The following is a 21,902-nucleotide window of genomic DNA, read 5'->3' on the forward strand; positions in this document are numbered from 1 at the left end:
GCTATTGTGAATAGTGCCACAATAAACATACATGTGCATGTGTCTTTATGGCAGCATGATTTATAATCCTTTGGGTATATAACCAGTAATGGGATGGCTAGGTCAAATGATATTTCTAGTTCTAGATCCTTGAGGAATTCCCACACTGCCTTCCACAATGGTTAAACTAGTTTACAGTCCCACCAACAGTGTAAAAGTGTTCCTATTTCTCCACATCCTCTCCAGCACCTGTTGTTTCCTGACTTTTTAATGATCGCCATTCTAACTGGTGTGAGATGGTATCTCATTGTGGTTTTGCTTTGCATTTCTGTGATGGCTAGTAATGATGAGCATTTTTTCATGTGTCTGTTGGCTGCATAAATGCCTTCTTTTGAGAAGTGTCTGTTCATATCCTTTGCCCACTTTTTGGTGGGGTTGTTTGTTTTTTTCTTGTAAATTTGTTTGAGTTCTTTGTAGGTTCTGGATAATAGCCCTTTGTCAGATGAGTAGATTGCAAAAATGTTCTCCCATTCTGTAGGTTGCCTGTTCACTCTGATGGTAGTTTCTTTTGCTGTGAAGAAGCTCTTTAGTTTAATTGGATCCCATTTGTCAATTTTGGCTTTTGTTGCCATTGCTTTTAGTGTTTTAGACATGAAGTCCTTGCCCATGTCTATGTCGTGAGTAGTATTGCCTAGGTTTCCTTCTAGGGGTTTTATGGTTTTAGGTCTAACATTTAAGTCTCTAATCCATCTTGAATTAATTTTTGCATAAGGTGTAAGGAAGGGATCCAGTTTCAGCTTTCTACTTATGGCTAGCCAGTTTTCCAGGCACCATTTATTAAATAGGGAATCCTTTCCCCATTTCTTGTTTCTCTCAGGTTTGTCAAAGATCAGATGGCTGTAGATGTGTGGTATTATTTCTGAGGACTCTGTTCTGTTCCATTGGTCTATATCTCTGTTTTGGTACCAGTACTATGCTGTTTTGGTTACTGTAGCCTTGTAGTACAGTTTGAAGTAAGGTAGTGTGATGCCTCCAGCTTTGTTATTTTGACTTAGGATTGTCTTGGCAATGCGGGGTCTTTTTTGGTTCCATATGAACTTTAAAGTAGTTTTTTCCAATTCTGTGAAGAAAGTCATTGGTAGCTTGATGGGGATGGCATTGAATCTATAAATTACCTTGGGCAGTTTTCAAAATATTGATTCTTCCTATCCATGAGCATGGAATGTTCTTCCATTTGTTTGTGTCCTCTTTTATTTCATTGAGCAGTGGTTTGTTGTTCTCCTTGAAGAGGTCCTTCACATCCCTTGTAAGTTCGATTCCTTGGTATTTTATTCTCTTTGAAGCAATTGTGAATGGAAGTTCATTCATGATTTGCCTCTCTGTTTGTCTGTTATTGGTGTATAGGAAGGCTTGTGATTTTTGCACACTGATTTTGTATCCTGAGACTTTGCTGAAGTTGCTTATCAGTTTAAGGAGATTTCTGGCTGAGATGATGGGGTTTTCTAAATATACAATCATGTCATCTGCAAACAGGGACAATTTGACTTCCTCTTTTCCTAATCGAATACCCTTTATTTCTTTCTCTTGCCCGATTGCCCTGGCCAGAACTTCCAACACTATGTTGAATAGGAGTGGTGAGAGAGGGCATCCCTGTCTTGTGCCAGTTTTCAAGGGGAATGCTTCCAGTTTTTGCCCATTCAGTATGATATTGGCTGTGGGTTTGTCATAAATAGCTCTTATTATTTTGAGATACGTTCCATCAATACCGAATTTATTGAGAGTTTTTAGCATGAAGGGCTGTTGAATTTTGTCAAAGGCCTTTTCTGCGTCTGTAGAGATAATCATGTGGTTTTTGTCTTTCGTTCTGTTTATACGCTGGATTACATTTATTGATTTGCGTATGTTGAACCAGCCTTGCATCCCAGGCATGAAGCCCATTTGATCATGGTGGATAAGCTTTTTGATGTGCTGCTGGATTCAGTTTGCCAGTATTTTATTGAGGATTTTTGCATCGATGTTCATCAGGGATATTGGTCTAAAATTCTCTTTTTTTGTTGTGTCTTTGCCTGGTTTTGTTATCAGGATGCTGTTGGTTTCATAAAATAAGTTAGGGAGGATTCCCTCTTTTTCTATTGATTGGAGTAGTTTCAGAAGGAATGGTACCAGTTCCTCCTTGTACCTCTGGTAGAATTCAGCTGTGAATCCATCTGGTCCTGGACTTTTTTTGGGTTGGTAGGCTATTAATTATTGCCTCAATTTCAGAGTCTGTTATTGGTCTATTCAGGGATTCAACTTCTACCTGGTTTAGTCATGGGAAAGTGTATGTGTCCATCAATTTATCCATTTCTTCTAGGTTTTCTAGTTTATTTGTGTAGAAGTGTTTATAGTATTCTTTTATGGTAATTTGCATTTCTGTGGGGTCGGTGGTGATATTCCCTTTCTCATTTTTTGTTGGGTCTATTTGATTCTTCTCTTTTCTTCTTTATTAGTCTTGCTAGCAGTCTATCAATTTTGTTGCTGTTTTCAAAAACCAGCTCCTAGACTCATTGATTTTTTGGAGGGTTTTTGCGTGTCTCTATCTTCTTCAGTTCTGCTCTGATCTTAGTTATTTCTTGCCTTCTGCTAGCTTTTGAATGTGTTTGCTCTTGCTTCTCTAGTTCTTTTAATTGTGATGTTAGGGTGTCAATTTTAGATCTTTCCTGCTTTCTCTTGTGGGCACTTAGTGCTATAAATTTCCATCTACACACTGCTTTGAATGTGTCCCAAATATTATGGTATGTTGTGTCTTTGTTCTCATTGGTTTCAAAGAACATCTTTATTTGTGTGTTCATTTTGTTATGTACCCAGTAGTCATTCAGGAGCAGGTTGTTCAGTTTCCATATAGTTGAGCCGTTTTGAGTGAGTTTCTTAGTCCTGAGTTCTAGTTTGATTGCCCTGTGGTCTGAGAGACAATTTGCAACTTTACTGAATTTGTTTACTAGTTCCAAGGTTTTTGGTGGAGTATTATAGTTTTCTATATATATAAGGTTATGTTGTCTTCTGGGCACAATGGCTTATGCCTGTAATCCCAGCACTTTTGGAGGCCAAGGCAGGCAGATCACGAGGTCAGGAGATCTAGACCATCCTGGCCAACATGGTGAAACCCTGTCTCTACTAAAAATACAAAAATTAGCTGGGTGTGGTGGTGCATGCCTGTAGTCCCAGCTACTCAGGAAGCTGAGGCAGAAGAATTGCTTGAACCCAGGAGACAGAGGTTGCAGTGAGCCGAGATCATGCCAATGCACTCCAGCCTGGGTGACAGAGCAAGACTCTGTCTGAAAAAAAGAAGATATGTTATAAAAAAACACGATATTCACTTCTTCCTTCTATATTTTGTTGCCTTTTACTCCTGTCTCTCTCTCTTTCTTTTGTTTACCTACCTTTCTTTCTTTTTCTTTCTTTCTTTCTTTCTTTTTTTTTCCCCCCCTAATTGCTGTGGCTAGAACTTCACCAGTATTATATGATGAAAAGAAATGAGACTGGACATCTATGTCTTATTCCTGATATTAGAGAAAAAGCTTTCAACTTTTCACCACTGAGTATGATGTTAGCTGTGGGCTTGTCATATATGGCCTTTATTGTGTTGAGTTGAGGTACATTACTTCTATGCCTAATTTGTTGAGAATTTTTATCATGAAAAGATGTTGAATTTTGTCCAGAATTTTTTCTACATTTATTGAGATGATCATGTGATTTTTGTCCTTCATTCTGTTAATGTGGTATAGCACATTTATTGACTTGTGTATGATGAACCATTCTTGCATCCCAGAGATAAATCCCACTTGATCATGGTGAATGTTCCTTTTAATGTGCTATTGAATTCAGTTTGCTAGTATTTTGTGTAGGAGTTTTGCATCTATGTTTATCAGAGATATTGGCCTGTAACTTTCTTTTCTTGTAGAGTCCTTGTCTAAACCTTTTTGTTTTTACTGCTTTTTCAATGCTTACTTGTAATCTGGATCACCTGAAAGACTGAATGGCTTGCACATAAAACCACAAATGAGAGCTGGGTTCAGCCTGAGCTCAGATATGAAAAGAGGGCAGTAGAAAATCACCACCCTTCTTCTGATTCTATTTTAAAAACTGGGCTCAATCACATTCTCATACCAGACTGCAAGGTTATTTTAACTCTAGAAAATTAAATGTTATGAATCAAATTGTATCAGTGATAACAAAACATCTGGCTTATGGTTCGATTCCTTTAAGACTGGCACCTAATTGTCTGAAAATTTTCAGAAATACTTGGATGCATCAAGTATTTTCCCTACACCTTCAGAAATATCCCTGATTCTCTCAGTCTCTATAAAGTTCTTCCTTGTTCCCCCTACATCATTATGTTCATCCTGCCTCTTTACCTCTGTTTCCCTATTTTCTCTCTTATCAGATTGTTAGAGAATAATGGAGGAGGAGGGAGAGAAACAAAAGAGATACAACAAGTAAGGGATAGGGATCGTGTCTCCACATATGACCTTGCAAAAAGCTATTTCTTATATGTGTGTAGTTTTGGGAGAACTTTGGACTTCTCAGTAGAAAAATAAGACCTAAACTCCATGCTTCTTAACTTTTTGGAGTAGGTCACAAAATTCCCTTGAAAAATTAAAGAAAGCTTTGAACTTGCTACCCAGAAAGCTATGCAGCTGCTAGCTTGTCCAATTTGCATAGAACAATTCCTGAAGCCCTTCCCTGGAGGATGAAGCTCAGCCTTCTGTAGTGCTGTCTCGCCTGTGAGAAGGAACCCACAGAGGGTATTAACTAGCACTCTTGGAGGTAGTGTAGTCTTCTGTCCTGGAACCCTGGCCCTGTAAGGCACATACAAGAACACTGAAGCTAAATAATGCATGTGAAAAAGACACAACTTCCGCTCTCCCCATTGCATCCGCCCCCTGTACAAGGAATCAGCTTCCACTAGTAAAGGGGAATGATTTTAGATCAGATGATACCAGAGCTGAAAACACAAATGTACTTAACCTTAATTAACACATTTGATTACACCTTCCCCTCCTCAGCATTAACTCCAGTAGCTCTTTAGCCATGCCAGGGTGACTAAACTCCTAACAACAACAACAACAACAAAAATCCATGTTTTCCAAATAGCAATAGCAATCGTGCCTTATGTTATGATCATACTCAAGAGTTTAGCAAGACTACATTCTGTAGTGCCTATAATTACACTAAGGGGAAAACTTATTTTCTTCAAGCCTATCAGTGTTCTCCTTTTGTTTTTACAAGAAAATCTCCTTAAGAAACAGCTGAGAAAATTTTCTGTTTTGGATTCTAAAATAAGCCAGTCACATTTGTTTACTTTGGGGGCTATTTTGATTAGTTATCTCTTTAAAGTGCCTTGGCGAGAAATAAGACTTGGGCTTGGTTATCTCACTAAACCTTGGACAGAGAGAATGAAGCCTCAGGTGTTCTGAGCCCTGATCCACAAGCTCTGGTGAGAAACTGTACTTTCCAATTATAATCCAGATTGCCTTCAAGCTTAATTGGAAAGTTCTTAATGTTCTCTCCTCAGATGTGGTAGGGCTTGAGTCACTGTTAGGATTAATGTGGTCCCCTGACACCAACTTTGTAAAGCATCTTGCTATAGTCAGTGTGTGAGCCTTGTGGTCACAACACAAAGTGGTAAGTTCCACAAATGATTAAGGAACTGTCCTCCTTCTTTCTGATTTTTTTCTATTTCTATTTCTTCTTCCTAAGACATTTATCTGACAACATCAGAGGATTGAAGATTTGTAGGTTTTTTCCTGTGGCAGCTGGCATTTTTTAGAGGGGTGGGAAGAGATGGGCGCCATGAAGTTGACCTTTACTGAGGGCCTACTCTGTACCACTGTCTCCTTCAGTCCTTAAAATGAGGTAAGGTTCTTCCTGGTAGGAGATTAGAGATGGGGACCCAGCTTGGAGGTGGAGCTAATCTTTAATGTGCTCTGAGCCTTGGTTTCCTCCTTCCTTCCTTACATGGTTGCTGTTATAACTGAGTAGGACCATGTATGGAGCCACCTAACCAAGTGCTAGACATATGTCAAGAACTATGAAGGGTCTGAGATTTTACCCTGCCCGCAGGCTAACAGGTCAGCCTTCCATTGCTGGATGGTGGCAGAAGACATGAGGCTCTTGGGTTGGAATTGAAAGACTTTATTACACGGTGTGAGCCTCAGCTATGGATCAGTTCCCCTTTCATTCAAAGTCCCACAGGAGTGATGTGGATGGTTCTGATGGATTTGCATCACAGAAGAGAACTCCTAGATTAGGGAATCTGAATCTCTTTTGCCTGCTGTTGGACAGTAAACAAGCCTTCCTTCTGTTCTTATTTTTTGTATTATTATATTACATATTTCTTACATTATAAAAGAAGCCTGAATCTTTTATAATGGGTTGCAAGCAAGTTTAGCCTCTCTTCCACTGGGAGATAGTGTCTCTATCTTCCAGAGCTGTTTGCTCTACAAACATCCTTGAAAAACTGGTTTGTAACAAAGGCTGCCAGAATCTTTGCTAGCAAAATGTGCAGGAATGCAAGAAACTCGCAAGACAATTGTCTCCCCTAGCATTTCTTTATTCAATAGATGTTTATTGAGTATTTACTGTATACCGTATATCACACTAGGTGCTAGGGATTCTTCAGTGGACAGAACACTCAAGGTCCCTACCCTTGTAGAGTGTTGGTCATGACACAACATTCTGAATGACTTCTTCAAATTCATGCCCTGCTATCAGAGTACTTATGGGAATAGTGGGACAGAGTATTTAAAATTGAGACCTCATGAGAAATTTCAGTACATTGTCCCTATGCACACAGTAGGTGATCAATCCAGGTCTGAGCATTTGTTGTCTGACAGATTTGATTCCTAGTTAATTTTGAATGGAAAAGCCCTAGACTCTATAAAGACATTTAGGTGAACTCATCTTTTAGGTCATGTTTTAGCATGGCAGAAAGAAACCCTGTGGTCCTGGAATCACAGAGACTGGGCAGGTAACTTGGTTCTACCTTTCCCTGCGTGTATGGCATTGTTTATAGTGTTCCCTCTCTCCAGCCTCTGTATTCAGAGCACCCCTGCTTGTACAACAGGACCAGAAAGTGCCAGGTAGTACTGGTTGTGTGGATTCAACCATTCGTATTCTCACCTTCCCAATGAGCGGATTCTAAATCCAGGGTCAGAGGCCTCTTGAGCATAAGTGGTCATCAGACAGGTGTGCAGAGGGGCATTGAGGGCCAAAGGCTGAGGAGAGACAAGAGGAAAGAGGGACACTCTGGGTGCCCCCAGAGCTGGTTGCTAGAAGCCCCAGAAATTGCCTGAGGAGCCACAGATGCTCATTCTGCAAGCTCCCCAACATAAATATGACCCTTAAAATAGATTCCATAGGGACCCATTCAGATCAATCACTTTTACTCAAAGATGCAGAGTAACATGTAGGGGTTAAGAGTGTGGACTCTCCTTCAAATGACACAAGTTTCACTTTCAGCTCTAACAATAAGCAACTGTGTGACTTCGGACAATGGTATCTAACCTTTCATAGTGGTTTCTCAGCTGTGAAGTGGGGATGATAATATAATCCCTTAAGAGTCTGGTGTGAGGAAGAATGAAAGTCATCCATTGCAGGGATGTAGTACAGTGTCTGTTTCATAGCAGTTTCCTAGGAGTTATACTGCTTCTTGTTCATTTCTGTTGGGTTTCCTAAGAGACATTACCCATTGAACTGAAAAAACCAAGTTAGTCGTCACCTAGCAAAAAAAAAAAAAACCACACACACACACAAAAATAATAATCACCCACAGTTGGCTCGTTTTCTTTGAAGCTGTTTCTGGAAAGATTCCATTGCCTTCCAGCATCACTCTGTGCAGGTTGTACCAGGCTCAGGCTGAAAAGCTGTGAACACAGGTCTTCTAGCAAACAGACATCTTGACGGACCACAGGTGGACCCTGCTCAGTGCTACAGTGGTAGAGCCCAGTGTGTTTTAAATGAACTTTAATCAGACTTGCCTTTTCTGTTTCTCTTCCCCCAGGATTTCTTTGAACTGAACTTACCCCATCAATTTCCTTACTCTAATAGCTTAACGAGGATTTGGAATTTCATTACACAGTGGAGGAACTCAAGTGCCTGGAAGGTCATTTAAGTCAGCAGAAAAACGGCTGGAAAAGTGCCCATTAATGAGCTTAGTGGGAGAAAAATAACAACAAAATTACCTTCCACTTCCTCTCATGCTCTGATGATGTTTTTTCTCTCCTAACAAGGGACTGCTAAATATTCATGGGCTGATTTCAGGATGCCACGTTTTGTCATTCAGACTTCCTCTGGTGACAAGATGAGAGTCTACAAGAATGTGGATGTGTCAGTATTACCTCTTGTAAATGGAAAAGGTGACGTGCAGCACCCACTGCCTGGGGACTGGGAAACCTTGGAATGGGTCATTAAAGCGGGTCTCTGGCTGGCAGGCCAGTTCTCAGCTGCCTCTTCAGAAAGTGTGTGTTTGCCATCCCGGATGAGGGGGATACTGTTTGTTCTCTTTCCCTCTAAGTGGCAGGTGGGAAGGATGCTGGATGTATAGTGGCAAAAGAAAGGACTTTCTGTCCTCATCTCCATGATCTATTTTCGGACTGGCTGAATGATTTTCCAAATTGTAGGGTAAATGCATCTGACACAGTAACTTAAGCATGCCCATAGAATGACCCTGTATGGCAGATACACCTGAATGTGTTTTGAGCTAGGGAGTCCAGCAGTATCCAACCTGCAGATTTGTTCCTTGTCTCTGAAGGACAGCTGAACCCCTGTCCCATCCCATCCTGTGGGACATGGGCCATACAGGGGATTCAGGCCCTGAGTTTTGGGGTACATGAAGGTTTCCAGGTGGAGGTTGTTAAGAGGAGGGTGTTAAGTGAAAATGCAATATAAACTACATGCTATTTGCAAGAGGTTGCAGTTTTCTTGTCCAGCTCGCCTCTGAAGGCAAGATAGTTCTCCTGCCCAGCCTACCACCACTGGACTCTCTCCCCTGTATGTAAGCCCTTGATAAAACCCCATGTCTCGTTTGCTGGCTGTTGGTCTCTTCTTCAGTCTCTTGAACCTGGTGCCTTCCCAACTGAAGTTAATAAGGGTTCAGCACAACACAAATAGATCCAGGGAGTGCTGGGGGGAGTAGCAGAAGATGCAGAATCTGAAGGTAGTATTGAGAACGAGGAGTCTTGAGCTTGTGAAAGCCAGGACACCAGAGCCCCTTGCACTCACTCAGCTTTGGCCACCCTGATGCAGGTGAGAGGAGGCAAGTGCGTCAGCCATGAACAAGGTCAAGTGCCCACAGCTGAGTGGTCATCCTGATAGTTGCTTCCAGTTGTGCCTCAGAAAAGCTAGACACAGTCATTGCTGGGAGGCTCTGTGTCTGTACGGGCAGAGTACCTGAGGCCATCCCTGGCAGCATTCCGAGGAGGAAGAGAAACACAGATGCAGGTCACTCTGCTGTAACAATACACCATTAGTGATAGATATTTGCTGGGCACCCACTGGGTGCCAGTGCTGTTGCCAGGTAGGTAATGTACTAGGAAGACACTGCCTTTTTTCAGCTTGACCCTGCAAAAAAAGAAAAAAGCCGGGCACGGTGGCTCACACCTGTAATCCCAGTACTTTGGGAAGCCGAGGCGGGTGGATCACGAGGTCAGGAGATCGAGACCATCCTGGCGAACACTGTGAAACCCCATCTCTACTAAAAATAAAACAATTAGCTGGGCATGGTGGCAGGCGCCTCTAGTCCCAGCTACTCAGGGGGGCTGAGGCAGGAGAATGTCGTGAACCTGGGGGAAGGAGCTTGCAGTGAGTGGAGATCAGGCCACTGCACTCCAGCCTGGGCGACAGAGCTAGACTCCGTCTCAAAAAGAAAAAAAAAAAAAAAAAGGAAAACATGGCACCAAACAGGGAGCCATGGTTGACTTTGGAGGATCAGGGAAGATGGCTCTGGGAGGACTGGTGGTCTTTAACCTGAGACCCAGAAGGTAAACAGGAGTTAACCAACAAATGGAGGTGAAAGGTGTGGAGAGTAATGCCTGAGGCTCCTGAATTGGAAGGTAGTTATGATCACAAAGGCATTTACAGTCAGTTTTCTTTTTATAAAGCTGGACAGTGCAGAATTATCACCTAATTTAAACTGAATCTGTTTACCACAGTGATTATACAATCTCTTGCAATATTCATGTTTACAGACTGTCTGTCTAGCTGTAACCTTTTTGAGGGGCAAGATGAGGTTTGTTCTATTAGTGGTCCTAGTCCCAGCCTCAAGCCCACTCCATGTGTACAGAATAGGTGAATACATACGCCAGGCAGTAGTGCTGGGCCCAGTCAGGCATTCTCAATTCATTGGCAGGACATCCTTAGCTGGGGAGAGGATTTTCATCACCCAGCATTGCAGCTGGAGAAACGGGCTCAGAAAGGGAGACGAGCTTTCCCTGTGGTGCTGGGACTCCAGCCTGGGTCTGACACCAAGGCTCCCGCTCTTACTCGCCCCCCTTCCTGTTTATATCATATTATTTGAGGTCATGGGGACCATCATTCTCTCTCCTTGATGAATCTTTGGATATTATTTTAACCTACAGTTTCAGTAACCTTTTCACCTAACATTGTTTGATGGGTTATGGTATAAATGCCTTTTGAATGAAGTTGGAGGAGAGGTTCTGGACAAGACTGGAGTAACCTCCCATTACTTTAATCATACAGTATTATAGTTTGTCTATGGCCATACCACCCTGAATGCATCTGAGCTCATGATAAGTACTATATTTTACTTATTTACTTAAATTAATAAAGTTAATTTTTTATAGAAGTTTTAGGTTCCCAGCAAAATTGAATAGAAAGTAAAAAGAGAGTTGCCATATACTCCCCACCTCCACACACATACAACCTCCCCCACCATCAACATCCCACACCATAGCAGCGCATTTGTTAAAATTGACAAACCCACATTGACAGTGACAATAATTATCATGAAAAGTCCATAGTTTACATGAGTGTTCACTCTTTGTGTTCACATTCTGTAGGTTTGGACAAATGTATAACGATATGTATCCACCACTGTAGTATCCTACAGAGTAGTTTTTCTGCCCTAAAAATCCTTTATGCTTTGCTTACTCATCCCAACCTCTAGCAACCACTGACTCTCTATTGTCTCAGTTGTTTTGCCTTTTCCAGAATGCCATATAATTGGAATAATACAGTATGTACCCTTTTCAGATTTGCTTTTCTTTTTACTGAGCAATATGTAGTTTTCTCATTGCCTTCCCATGGCTTGATAGTTCTTTTCTGTTTGTCACTGAATAATATTTCACTGTCTGGATGTACCACAGTTTATCCATCCACTTACTGAAGGGCATCTTGGTTGCTTCCATATGTTTTGGCAATTACAAATAAAGCTGCACTGCCATAAACATCTGTGTGCAGGTTTTTGTGTGGATATTGTTTTCAACTCCTTTGGGTCAATACCAAGGATCATGATTGCTGCATTGTATGGTAAGAGTATGCTGAGTTTTGTAAGAAGTCACAAAAGAGTCTTCCAAGGTGGCTGTACCATTTTCCATTCCCACCAGCAATAAATGAGGGTTCCTGTTGCTCCACATCCTCACCAGTGTTTGGTGCCATCAGCTTTCTGGATTTTGACTATTCTAGTAGGTGTGTAGTGGTATCTCACTGTTTTACTTTGCTGTTTCCCTGATGACATATGCTGTGGAACACCTTTTCAAATGTTTTTATGCCATCTGTATATCTTCTTTGAGGTGTCTATTAAGGTTTCTGGCTCATTTTTTAAATGGGTTGTTCATACTCATTGAATTTTAAGAGTTCTTTGTGTATTTTGGATAACAGTATTTTATCTGATAAGTCTTTTGCAAATATTTTCTCCTAGACTGCGGCTTATCTTTCGATCCTCTTGTCAGTGTCTTTTACAGAGCAGATTTTTGTTGTTGTTTTTGACGAAGTCTAGCATGTCAATTCTTTCTTTACTGGATTGCGCCTTTAGTATTGCATCTGAGAAGTCATCACCAAACCTAAGGACATCTAATTTTTTTTTCCTATGCTATCTTTTAGGAGTTTCATAGTTTCACATTTTACATTTAGCCTATGATCCATTTGCAGTTAATTTTTGTGAAGGGTGTAAGGTCTAGTTCTAGATTAATTTTTCTTTTCCTATGAATATCTAGTTGTTAAAGCACTATTTGTTAAGCAGACGATCTTTTCTCTATTGTTTATTGCCTTTCCTCCTTCATCAAAGGTCAGTTGACTGTATTTATGTGGGTCTATTTCTGGGCTCTCATTTCTGTTCCATTGATCTATTGTCACTATTTTTTCACCAATGCCACTGTCTTACTTGCTGAAGCTTTATAGTATGTCCTCAAGTCAAGTAGTATTAATCCTCCAAAATTCTTTTCCTTCAATATTGTGTTGGCTATTCTAGGTCTTTTGCTTCTCCACATAAACTTTAGAATTAGTTTGTCAATATCCACAAAATAACTTCCTGAAGTTTTGATCAGAACTGCATTGAATCAAATTGGAAAGAACTCACATCTTGACATGATTGAGTCTTCCCATCCATGAACAAGAATATCTCAATTTATGTGGTTCTTTGATTTATTTCATTAGAGTCTTACAGTTTTCTTCATACAGATCTTCTACATATTTTTTTTCTTTTTTTAAATTTATTTTTTATTATTATTATACTTTAAGTTCTAGGGTACATGTGCATAACGTGCAGGTTTGTTACATATGTATACTTGTGCCATGATGCTGTGCTGTACCCATCAACTCATCAGCACCCATCAACTCATCATTTACATCAGGTATAACTCCCAATGCAATCCCTCCCACCTCCCCCTCCCCATGATAGGCCCTGGTGTGTGATGTTCCCCTTCCCGAGTCCAAGGGATCTCATTGTTCAGTTCCCACCTATGAGTGAGAACATGCGGTGTTTGGTTTTCTGTTCTTGTGATAGTTTGCTAAGAATGATGGTTTCCAGCTGCATCCATGTCCCTACAAAGGACACAAACTCATCCTTTTTTATGGCTGCATAGTATTCCATGGTGTATATGTGCCACATTTTCTTGAAAAGAGAGAAGAATCAAATAGACGCAATAAAAAATGATAAAGGGGATATCACCACCGACCCCACAGAAATACAAACTACCATCAGAGAATACTATAAATACCTCTACGCAAATAAACTAGAAAATCTAGAAGAAATGGATAATTTCCTGGACACTTACACTCTTCCAAGACTAAACCAGGAAGAAGTTGAATCCCTGAATAGACCAATATCAGGCTCTGAAATTGAGGCAATAATTAATAGCCTACCAACCAAAAAAAGTCCAGGACCAGATGGATTCACAGCTGAATTCTACCAGAGGTACAAGGAGGAGCTGGTACCATTCCTTCTGAAACTATTCCAATCAATAGAAAAAGAGGGAATCCTCCCTAACTCATTTTATGAGACCAACATCATCCTGATACCAAAGCCTGGCAGAGACACAACAAAGAGAATTTTAGACCAATATCCCTGATGAACATCGATGCAAAAATCCTCAATAAAATACTGGCAAACCGGATTCAGCAGCACATCAAAAAGCTTATCCACCATGATCAAGTGGGCTTCATCCCTGGGATACAAGGCTGGTTCAACATTCGCAAATCAATAAACATAATCCAGCATATAAACAGAACCAAAGACAAGAACCACATGATTATCTCAATAGATGCAGAAAAGGCTTTTGACAAAATTCAACAGCCCTTCATGCTAAAAACGCTCAATAAATTCGGTATTGATGGAACGTACCTCAAAATCATAAGAGCTATTTATGACAAACCCACAGCCAATATCATACTGAATGGGCAAAAACTGGAAAAATTCCCTTTGAAAACTGGCACAAGACAGGGATGCCCTCTCTCACCACTCCTATTCAACATAGTGTTGGAAGTTCTGGCTAGGGCAATCAGGCAAGAGAAAGAAATCAAGGGTATTCAGTTAGGAAAAGAAGAAGTCAAATTGTCCCTCTTTGCAGATGACATGATTGTATATTTAGAAAATCCCATTGTCTCAGCCCAAAATCTCCTTAAGCTGATAAGCAACTTCAGCAAAGTCTCAGGATACAAAATTAATGTGCAAAAATCACAAGCATTCTTATACACCAGTAACAGACAAACAGAGAGCCAAATCATGAATGAACTTCCATTCACAATTGCTTCCAAGAGAATAAAATACCTAGGAATCCAACTGACAAGGGATGTAAAGGACCTCTTCAAGGAGAACTACAAACCACTGCTCAGTGAAATAAAAGAGGACACAAACAAATGGAAGAACATACCATGCTCATGGATAGGAAGAATCAATATCGTGAAAATGGCCATACTGCCCAAGGTTATTTATACATTCAATGCCATCCCCATTAAGCTACCAACGAGTTTCTTCACAGAATTGGAAAAAAGTGCTTTAAGGTTCATATGGAACCAAAAAAGACCCCGCATCTCCAAGACAATCCTAAGTCAAAAGAACAAAGCTGGAGGCATCACGCTACCTGACTTCAAACTATGCTACAAGGCTACAGTAACCAAAACAGCATGGTACTGGTACCAAAACAGAGATATAGACCAATGGAACAGAACAGTCCTCAGAAATAATACCACACATCTACAGCCATCTGATCTTTGACAAACCTGAGAGAAACAAGAAATGGGGAAAGGATTCCTTATTTAATAAATGGTGCTGGGAAAATTGACTAGCCATAAGTAGAAAGCTGAAACTGGATCCTTTCCTTACTCCTTATACGAAAATTAATTCAAGATGGATTAGAGACTTAAATGTTAGACCTAAAACCATAAAAACCCTAGAGGAAAACCTAGGTAGTACCATTCAGGACATAGGCATGGGCAAAGACTTCATGTCTAAAACACCAAAAGCAATGGCAGCAAAAGCCAAAATTGACACATGGGATCTCATTAAACTAAAGAGCTTCTGCACAGCAAAAGAAACTACCATCAGAGTGAACAGGCAACCTACAGAATGGGAGAACATTTTTGCAATCTACTCATCTGACAAAGGGCTAATATCCAGAACCTACAAAGAACTCAAACAAATTTACAAGAAAAAAAAAAACAACCCCATCAAAAAGTGGGCAAAGGATATGAACAGACATTTCTCAAAAGAAGACATTCATACAGCCAACAGACACATGAAAAAATGCTCATCATCACTGGCCATCACAGAAATGCAAATCAAAACCACAATGAGATACCATCTCACACCAGTTAGAATGGCGATCATTCAAAAGTCAGGAAACAACAGGTGCTGGAGAGGATGTGGAGAAATAGGAACACTTTTACACTGTTGGTGGGATTGTAAACTAGTGCAACCATTATGGAAAACAGTATGGCAATTCCTCAAGGATCTAGAACTAGATGTACCATATGACCCAGCCATCCCATTACTGGGTATATACCCAAAGGGTTATAAATCATGCTGCTATAAAGATCTTCTACATATTTTGTTAGATTTATGCCTATTTCATTTTTCAGATGCTAATGTAAATGGCATCATTTTTACTTGTGCATTGTTAGTATACAAGAAAATGTTCAATTTTTTTTTGTATTAACGCTGTATCTGGCAATCCTGCTATAATCACTTATTATAATAGTTCCAAGGGTGTTTTTTTTTTTGGTTGATTCTTTCAGATTTTCTACATAGATAATCATGTGATCTGTGAGAAAAGGGCAGTTTTATTTCTTCCTTCCCAATCTGTACACTTTTTATTTCCTTTTCTTGTCTTATTGCATTAGTTAGGACTTTTGAATATGATCCTGAAAAGCAGTGGTGAGGAGGGACATCCCTGCCTATCCCTGACCTCAGTGAGAAGCTTTGAGTTTCTCATCATTAAGTGTGATGGCAGCTGTAGATTTTTTGGTAGATATTCTGTATCAAGTTGATGAAGTCCCCCTACCTCTCTTCCTACTTAAGAGCTTTTTTTTAAAAAAAAAATCATGAGTAGGTGTTGGATTTTGTAAAAATGTTGTTTTTGTATCTATTACTATTATACACTTTTTTCTTTTTTAGCCTATTGATGTGCCAGATTATATTAATTGATTTTTGAATGTTGAACAAGAATTGCATACCTGGGATAGATTCCACTTGATTGTGGTGTATAATTTTCTTTTTGTACATTGTTGGATTAATTTGGTAATATTTGTTGAGAATTTTTGTATCCATGTTCATGAGATACTGATCTGTAGTTTTACTGTCCTTGGCTGATTTGGGTATTAGGATAATGTTGCCCCACAGAATGTGTTAGAAAGTATTCCCTTCGGTTTGTATTTCCTGAAAGAGATTGTTGAGAATTGGTATAATTTCTTCCTTAAAATGTTTAATGCAGTTTTCCAGTGAATCAATCTGGGCTTGGTGTTCTCTGTTTTGAAAGGTTATTAATTATTAATTCACTATATTTAGTAGCTATGGGCCTATTCAGATTTTCTATTTCTTCTTGTGTGAGTTTTGGCGGCTTATGTCTCTCAAGCTTGTGTCTTTGAAGGGATTGGTCCATTTAATCTACGTTATCAAATTTGTGAGCATAGAGTTGTTCACAGCAATCCATTGTCTTTTTTTTTTTTTTTTTTTTTTTTTTTAATCCCGAGATGGAGTCTTGCTCTGTCACCCAGGCTGGAGTGCAGTGGCATGATCTCAGCTCACTGCAACCTCTACCTCCTGGGTTCAAATGATTCTCCTGTCTCAGCCTCCTGAGTAGCTGGGATTACAGGCACACGCCACCACAGCCAGCTAATTTTTGTATTTTTAGTAGAGATGGGGCCTCACCATGTTGGCCAGACTGGTCTCGAACTCCTGACCTTGTGATCCACCTGCCTTGGCCTCCCAAAGTGTTGGGATTACAGGCTTGAGCCACCATGCCCAGCCTCCTTTGTCCATTTAATGTCCATGGGATCTATAGTGTTATCTCCTCTTTCATTTCTGGTATTATAATTTGGTAGATTTTTTCTTAGCCTGGCTAGAGTTTATTAATTTTATTTATTTATTCAAAGAATCTGCTTTTGGTTTCATTGGTCTTCTCTATGGATTTCCTGTTTTCACACGTTGATTTCTGCTCTAATTTTTCTTTTTCTTCTGCTTATTTTGGATTTAATTTGCCCTTTATTTCATCAGTTTCCTCAGGTGAAAGCTTAGATTAATGATTTTAGATGTTTGTTCTAATACATATATAAATATATAAAGTGTTATAAATTTTCATCTAAGTACTATTTTGCAGCATCACACAAATTTTGATGTTTTCATTTTCATTTACTTGAAAATATTTTAAAATTTTCATCAATTTTTTTCTTTGACCCATGTGCTATTTCAAAGTGATTTTTAAGTTTCCAAGTATTTGAGGATTTTCTATTCTTTTTGTGAAAGAAAGAAAGAAAAAAAGCCAGACTTTGTATGCTTTCTCTTCTTTTAAATTTGTTAAAGTGTGTTTTATGGCCAAATGTGGTCTGCCTTGGTGAATGTTCTAGGTGAGCTTGAGAGGAATGTGTAATCTACTGTTGTAGGCTGTGTAGTCTATAGATGTCAATTATATTACGTGACTGATGGTGTTTTTGAGTTCAACTATGTCTTTAATGATTTTCTATCTGCTCTATTTGTCCATTTATCATACAGAAGTGTTGAAGTCTCCAACTATAATAATGAAGTCATCTGTTCCTTCTTGCAGTTCTATCAGTTTTTGCCTCATATATTTTGGTTCTGTTTTTAAGCACATACACATTAAAAATTGTTATGTCTTCTTGGAGTACTGACTTTATCATTGTGTAATGTTCCCCTCTGTCTCTGACAACTTTCTTTGCTTTGAAGTTTGCTCTGCCTGAAATGAAATTAGCTACTCCCTCTTTCTTTTGATTAGTGTTAGCATGGTATATCTTTTTCCATCCCTTTACATTTAATCTATATGTGTCTTTATGTTTAAAGTGGGTTTCTTGTAGACAACATATAGTTATCTTGTTTTTTGATCCACTCTGACAGTCTCTTTTAGTAGGTGCCTTTAGACCAATGATGTTTGGGGTGATTACTGACATAAATAAATATTTACCATTTTTGTTACTGTTTCCTATTTGTTGTCTTTTTTCTTTGTTCCTATTTTTCTCTTGCACTCTTTTTCTGCCCCTTGTAGGTTTCTTGTTTGTTTGTTTATTTTGTTATGTTGCCCAGGCTGTTCTCAAACTCTTGAGCCTGAAGCAATCCTCCTGCCTCAGCCTCCTGAGTAGCTGGGATTATAGGTCTGTGCCACTGTGTACAGCTCTGCCCTTTATAGTTTTAATTGAGAATATTATTTCATTTCTCCTTTTTTAGCGTATTAGTTACACTTCTTCACTTTTTTTTTAGTGGTTGACCCTTGAGTTTGCAATACACATTTACAACTAATCCAGGTCCATTTTCAAATAACACTATATTATTTCATGGGTAGAACACATACCTCATAATAACACAATAATTCTAATCCCTCGCTCCCATTTCTTGTATCTTGCTATCATTCATTTCACTTACATCTAGCTTACATAAGTGTGTTTGTGTGTGTGTGTATATATATCTTCAAATACATTGTTGCTATTATTTTTTGAACTTGTTAGATCAAATAAGAAAAATAAAAGTTTTTATTCTATCTTTACTTATTAATTATCTGATGCTCTTCCTTTCTTTACACAAATCTGAGTTTCTGATATATAATTTTCCTTTTCTGAAGAACTTCCTTTAACACTTCTTCCAAGGCAGGTCTACTGGCAACAAATTCCCTTGATTTTTGTCTGATAAATGTTTTTTTTTTTTTCTCCTTCATTTTTAAAGGATAATTTTCCAAGATATAGAATTCTAGGTTGGTGGATTTTTTTTCTCTCAATGCTTTAAACATTTTACCTCACACTCTTCTTGCTTGTATGGTTTCTGAAGAGAAGCTGGATGTAATGCATATCTTTGCTATCTATAGGTTTTCCCTTTGGCTTCTTCCAAGATTTTTGTCTTTATTTTTGCTTTTCTCAAGTTTAAATATGACATGCCTAGGTGTCTGTATTTTATATCCGGTATTTATTCTTCTTTAACCTCCTTGGATCTGTGGCGTGGTGTCTAATATTAACTAGGGGGCATTCTCAGTCATCATTGCTTCAAATACTGCTTATATTCCTTTTGTTCTCCTTCTGGTATTCTCATTAAGTGTATTTACAACTTTTGTAGTTGTCTCACCACTCTGGACTCTTCTATTTTTATACATCTTTTTTTCTATTTGTGTTTTGGTTTCAAAAGTTTCTAATGTCATATCCTGAAGTTCAGAGATTCCTTCCTCATCTGTGCCCAGTCTACTAATGAACTTATGAAAGGGAAACTTCCTTTCTGTTGGTGTTTTGATATCTAACATTTAAAAAATTCTTTTTTTAGAATTTCAATTTCTTTGCTTTACATTACTCATCTTTCTTGCATGTTGTCTTCTTTTTATTTTAAAGCTGTTATTAATCATAGTTTAAAAAAAATTCCTTGTCTGATAATTCTCACATCATAGCCATCTATGACTGGTTTCATGCTTGTTCAGTCTTCAAACTGTGTTGTTTGCCTTTTAGTGTGCTTTGTAATTTTTTTGTTGAAAGGTAGACATGATGCACTGGGTAAAAGGAACTGTGGTAGATGGACCTTTAGTTAATATGGTGGTGAGGTATGGGAGAAGGGGAAGTGTTCTGTAGTCCTGTGATTAGGGTCTCAGTTGTTTTTTAGCCTGTGTGCCTGGACTGTAAACTTTACTAGTGCTTCTCAGTCCTACTTCCCCCTTAGGTGGGGCAGGATGGCTACAGGGGACTGGAGGTGGGTATTTCCCTTCCTCCAGGTAGACTGGGCTCTGATAAAAGCCCTCAGGTTAGGCTCTGGTAAGTTAATCTCATGAGGATAGGCCCTATTAAGAACAGAATGGTTGGCCGGGCGCGGTGGCTCACGCCTGTAATCCCTGAACTTTGGGAGGCTGAGGCGGGCGGATCACGAGGTCAGGAGATCGAGACCATCCTGGCTAACACGGTGAAACCCCGTCCCTACTAAAATACAAAAAAATTAGCAGGGCGAGGTGGCGGGTGCCTGTAGTCCCAGCTACTCGGGAGGCTGAGGCAGGAGAATGGCGTGAACCCGGGAGGCGTAGCTTGCAGTGAGCCAAGATGGTGCCACTGCACTCCAGCCTGGGGGACAGAGTGAAGACTCCGCCTCTAAAAAAAAAAAAAAAGAACAGAATGGTTTGGCATATTTCAAAATGGATTCCTTTCCCTTCCCCTTGCCAAAAGCACAAGGTGATTTTTCTCCAGTATTTACTGTGAGGACTTGAGAGAGATCCTGGAAACAATAAAACATAAAAATGTACACCTCTACCCTCTACCCCACTCCATGACTAAGTCTTCCTGGATTTTTTAACTGTCAGATTTTTCCACACTGAGCCTCCAGCAATTTGTCAGTTTAGAGCTTACGTTTTCTTACCCCGGCACTGGTTCCTGCAGAAGTTTCTGGTTGTGGGTTTTTGCTCTGGTAAGTGGTGATGCTCTATATTCACCTGACCATTTTTGGAGCAGCATGTAGCCCTGTGATCTCACTTCTCTGACAAGTCTAAGAGGAGTTGTTGTCTTTCTGGTTTGTTCAGCTTCTTCCTTGTTTTTCTGTTTTATTTTTTAATTCCATTATTTTCTTTTTCTTTCTTTTCTTGAGACGGAGTCTCGCTCTGTCGCCCAGGCTGGAGTGCAGTGGCCGGATCTCAGCTCACTGCAAGCTCCGCCTCCCGGGTTCACGCCATTCTCCTGCCTCAGCCTCCCGAGTAGCTGGGACTACAGGCGCCCGCCACCTCGCCCGGCTATTTTTTGTATTTCTTAGTAGAGACGGGGTTTCACCGTGTTAGCCAGGATGGTCTCGGTCTCCTGACCTCGTGATCCGCCCGTCTCGGCCTCCCAAAGTGCTGGGATTTTCTTTGTTGCAAGGTAAAGGAAGCACCTGATGAGGCCAAAATGGTGTTCACCGCACATTGCAGAGCAACGGTGGCCTTCCAGGCGAGCGGAGACTCCTGGCGGGAGCAGAAGGAGAAGCGAGCAACCATGATGGTGGGAATTCTGATTGGCGTGTTTGTGCTGTGCTGGATCCCCTTCTTCCTGACGGAGTTCATCAGTCCACTCTGTGCCTGCAGCCTGCCCTCCATCTGGAAAAGCATATTTCTGTGGCTTGGCTACTCCAATTCTTTCTTCAACCCCCTGATTTACACAGCTTTTAACAAGAACTACAACAATGCCTTCAAGAGCCTATTTATTAAGCAGAGATGAACACAGGGGTTAGAGAGACGTGGGTAGATTGTAAGGAGGAAGGAAATTTGGACTTTTTCATCAGTGATCTGAGATCCTTCCCTCCACAGCTGAGTGCTAATGCTGTCTTGAGAGTTATACCATTGGACTTGGACTGTAGAAGCAGCAGAGCCAAGGCTCTCAAGAAAGACAGCATAGGTCTGGCAGATGTTGTAACTATGCCTTCTTCCCATGTGCATGGCAGACATTGCCAATTGGTCATGGCTTGGCTCCCCACTGAGCAGGAACCTGGTCTCAGAATCCTTTCCAGGACAGCACTCTAGGCAGCTACTGTTGATTATTTAAAATTAACGCAAGAGTTGAAGCTGATTTGCTTTTCTTTTGTCAATAGTATATTCCTCAGAGGGCTGTTCTCAGCACATGGCCCCAGTGGTGTGTTTGGTGGCCCACTCAGAAGACTTTCTCCTTTGTGGAAGAGCCCTCTCTACCTCTTTTATTCACCTTACTTAGCTTATCTTCCCCAGGCTCTTACGCTTCCCCAACAGGATAGTGTATGCCAATTTGTGAGAAGATGAGGATCC

General features: G+C 40.0%; 1 protein-coding gene across 1 annotated transcript in view; it reads left to right on the forward strand.

The window, feature by feature from the left end:
- The window catches only part of LOC112617173 (5-hydroxytryptamine receptor 5B-like), a 39,596-nt gene extending 17,911 nt beyond the window's left edge, over nt 1-21,685 (forward strand). The window contains 1 exon segment of the mRNA XM_025373932.1: nt 21,007-21,685. Coding sequence (XP_025229717.1) covers nt 21,007-21,342 — 336 coding nt within the window. The 3' untranslated portion in view covers nt 21,343-21,685.
- The last annotated feature ends 217 nt before the right edge of the window (nt 21,686-21,902 follow it).

The sequence above is a fragment of the Theropithecus gelada genome, unplaced genomic scaffold (genome assembly GCF_003255815.1).
Source record: "Theropithecus gelada isolate Dixy unplaced genomic scaffold, Tgel_1.0 HiC_scaffold_15884, whole genome shotgun sequence".
Classification (NCBI taxonomy): Eukaryota; Metazoa; Chordata; class Mammalia; order Primates; family Cercopithecidae; genus Theropithecus; species Theropithecus gelada.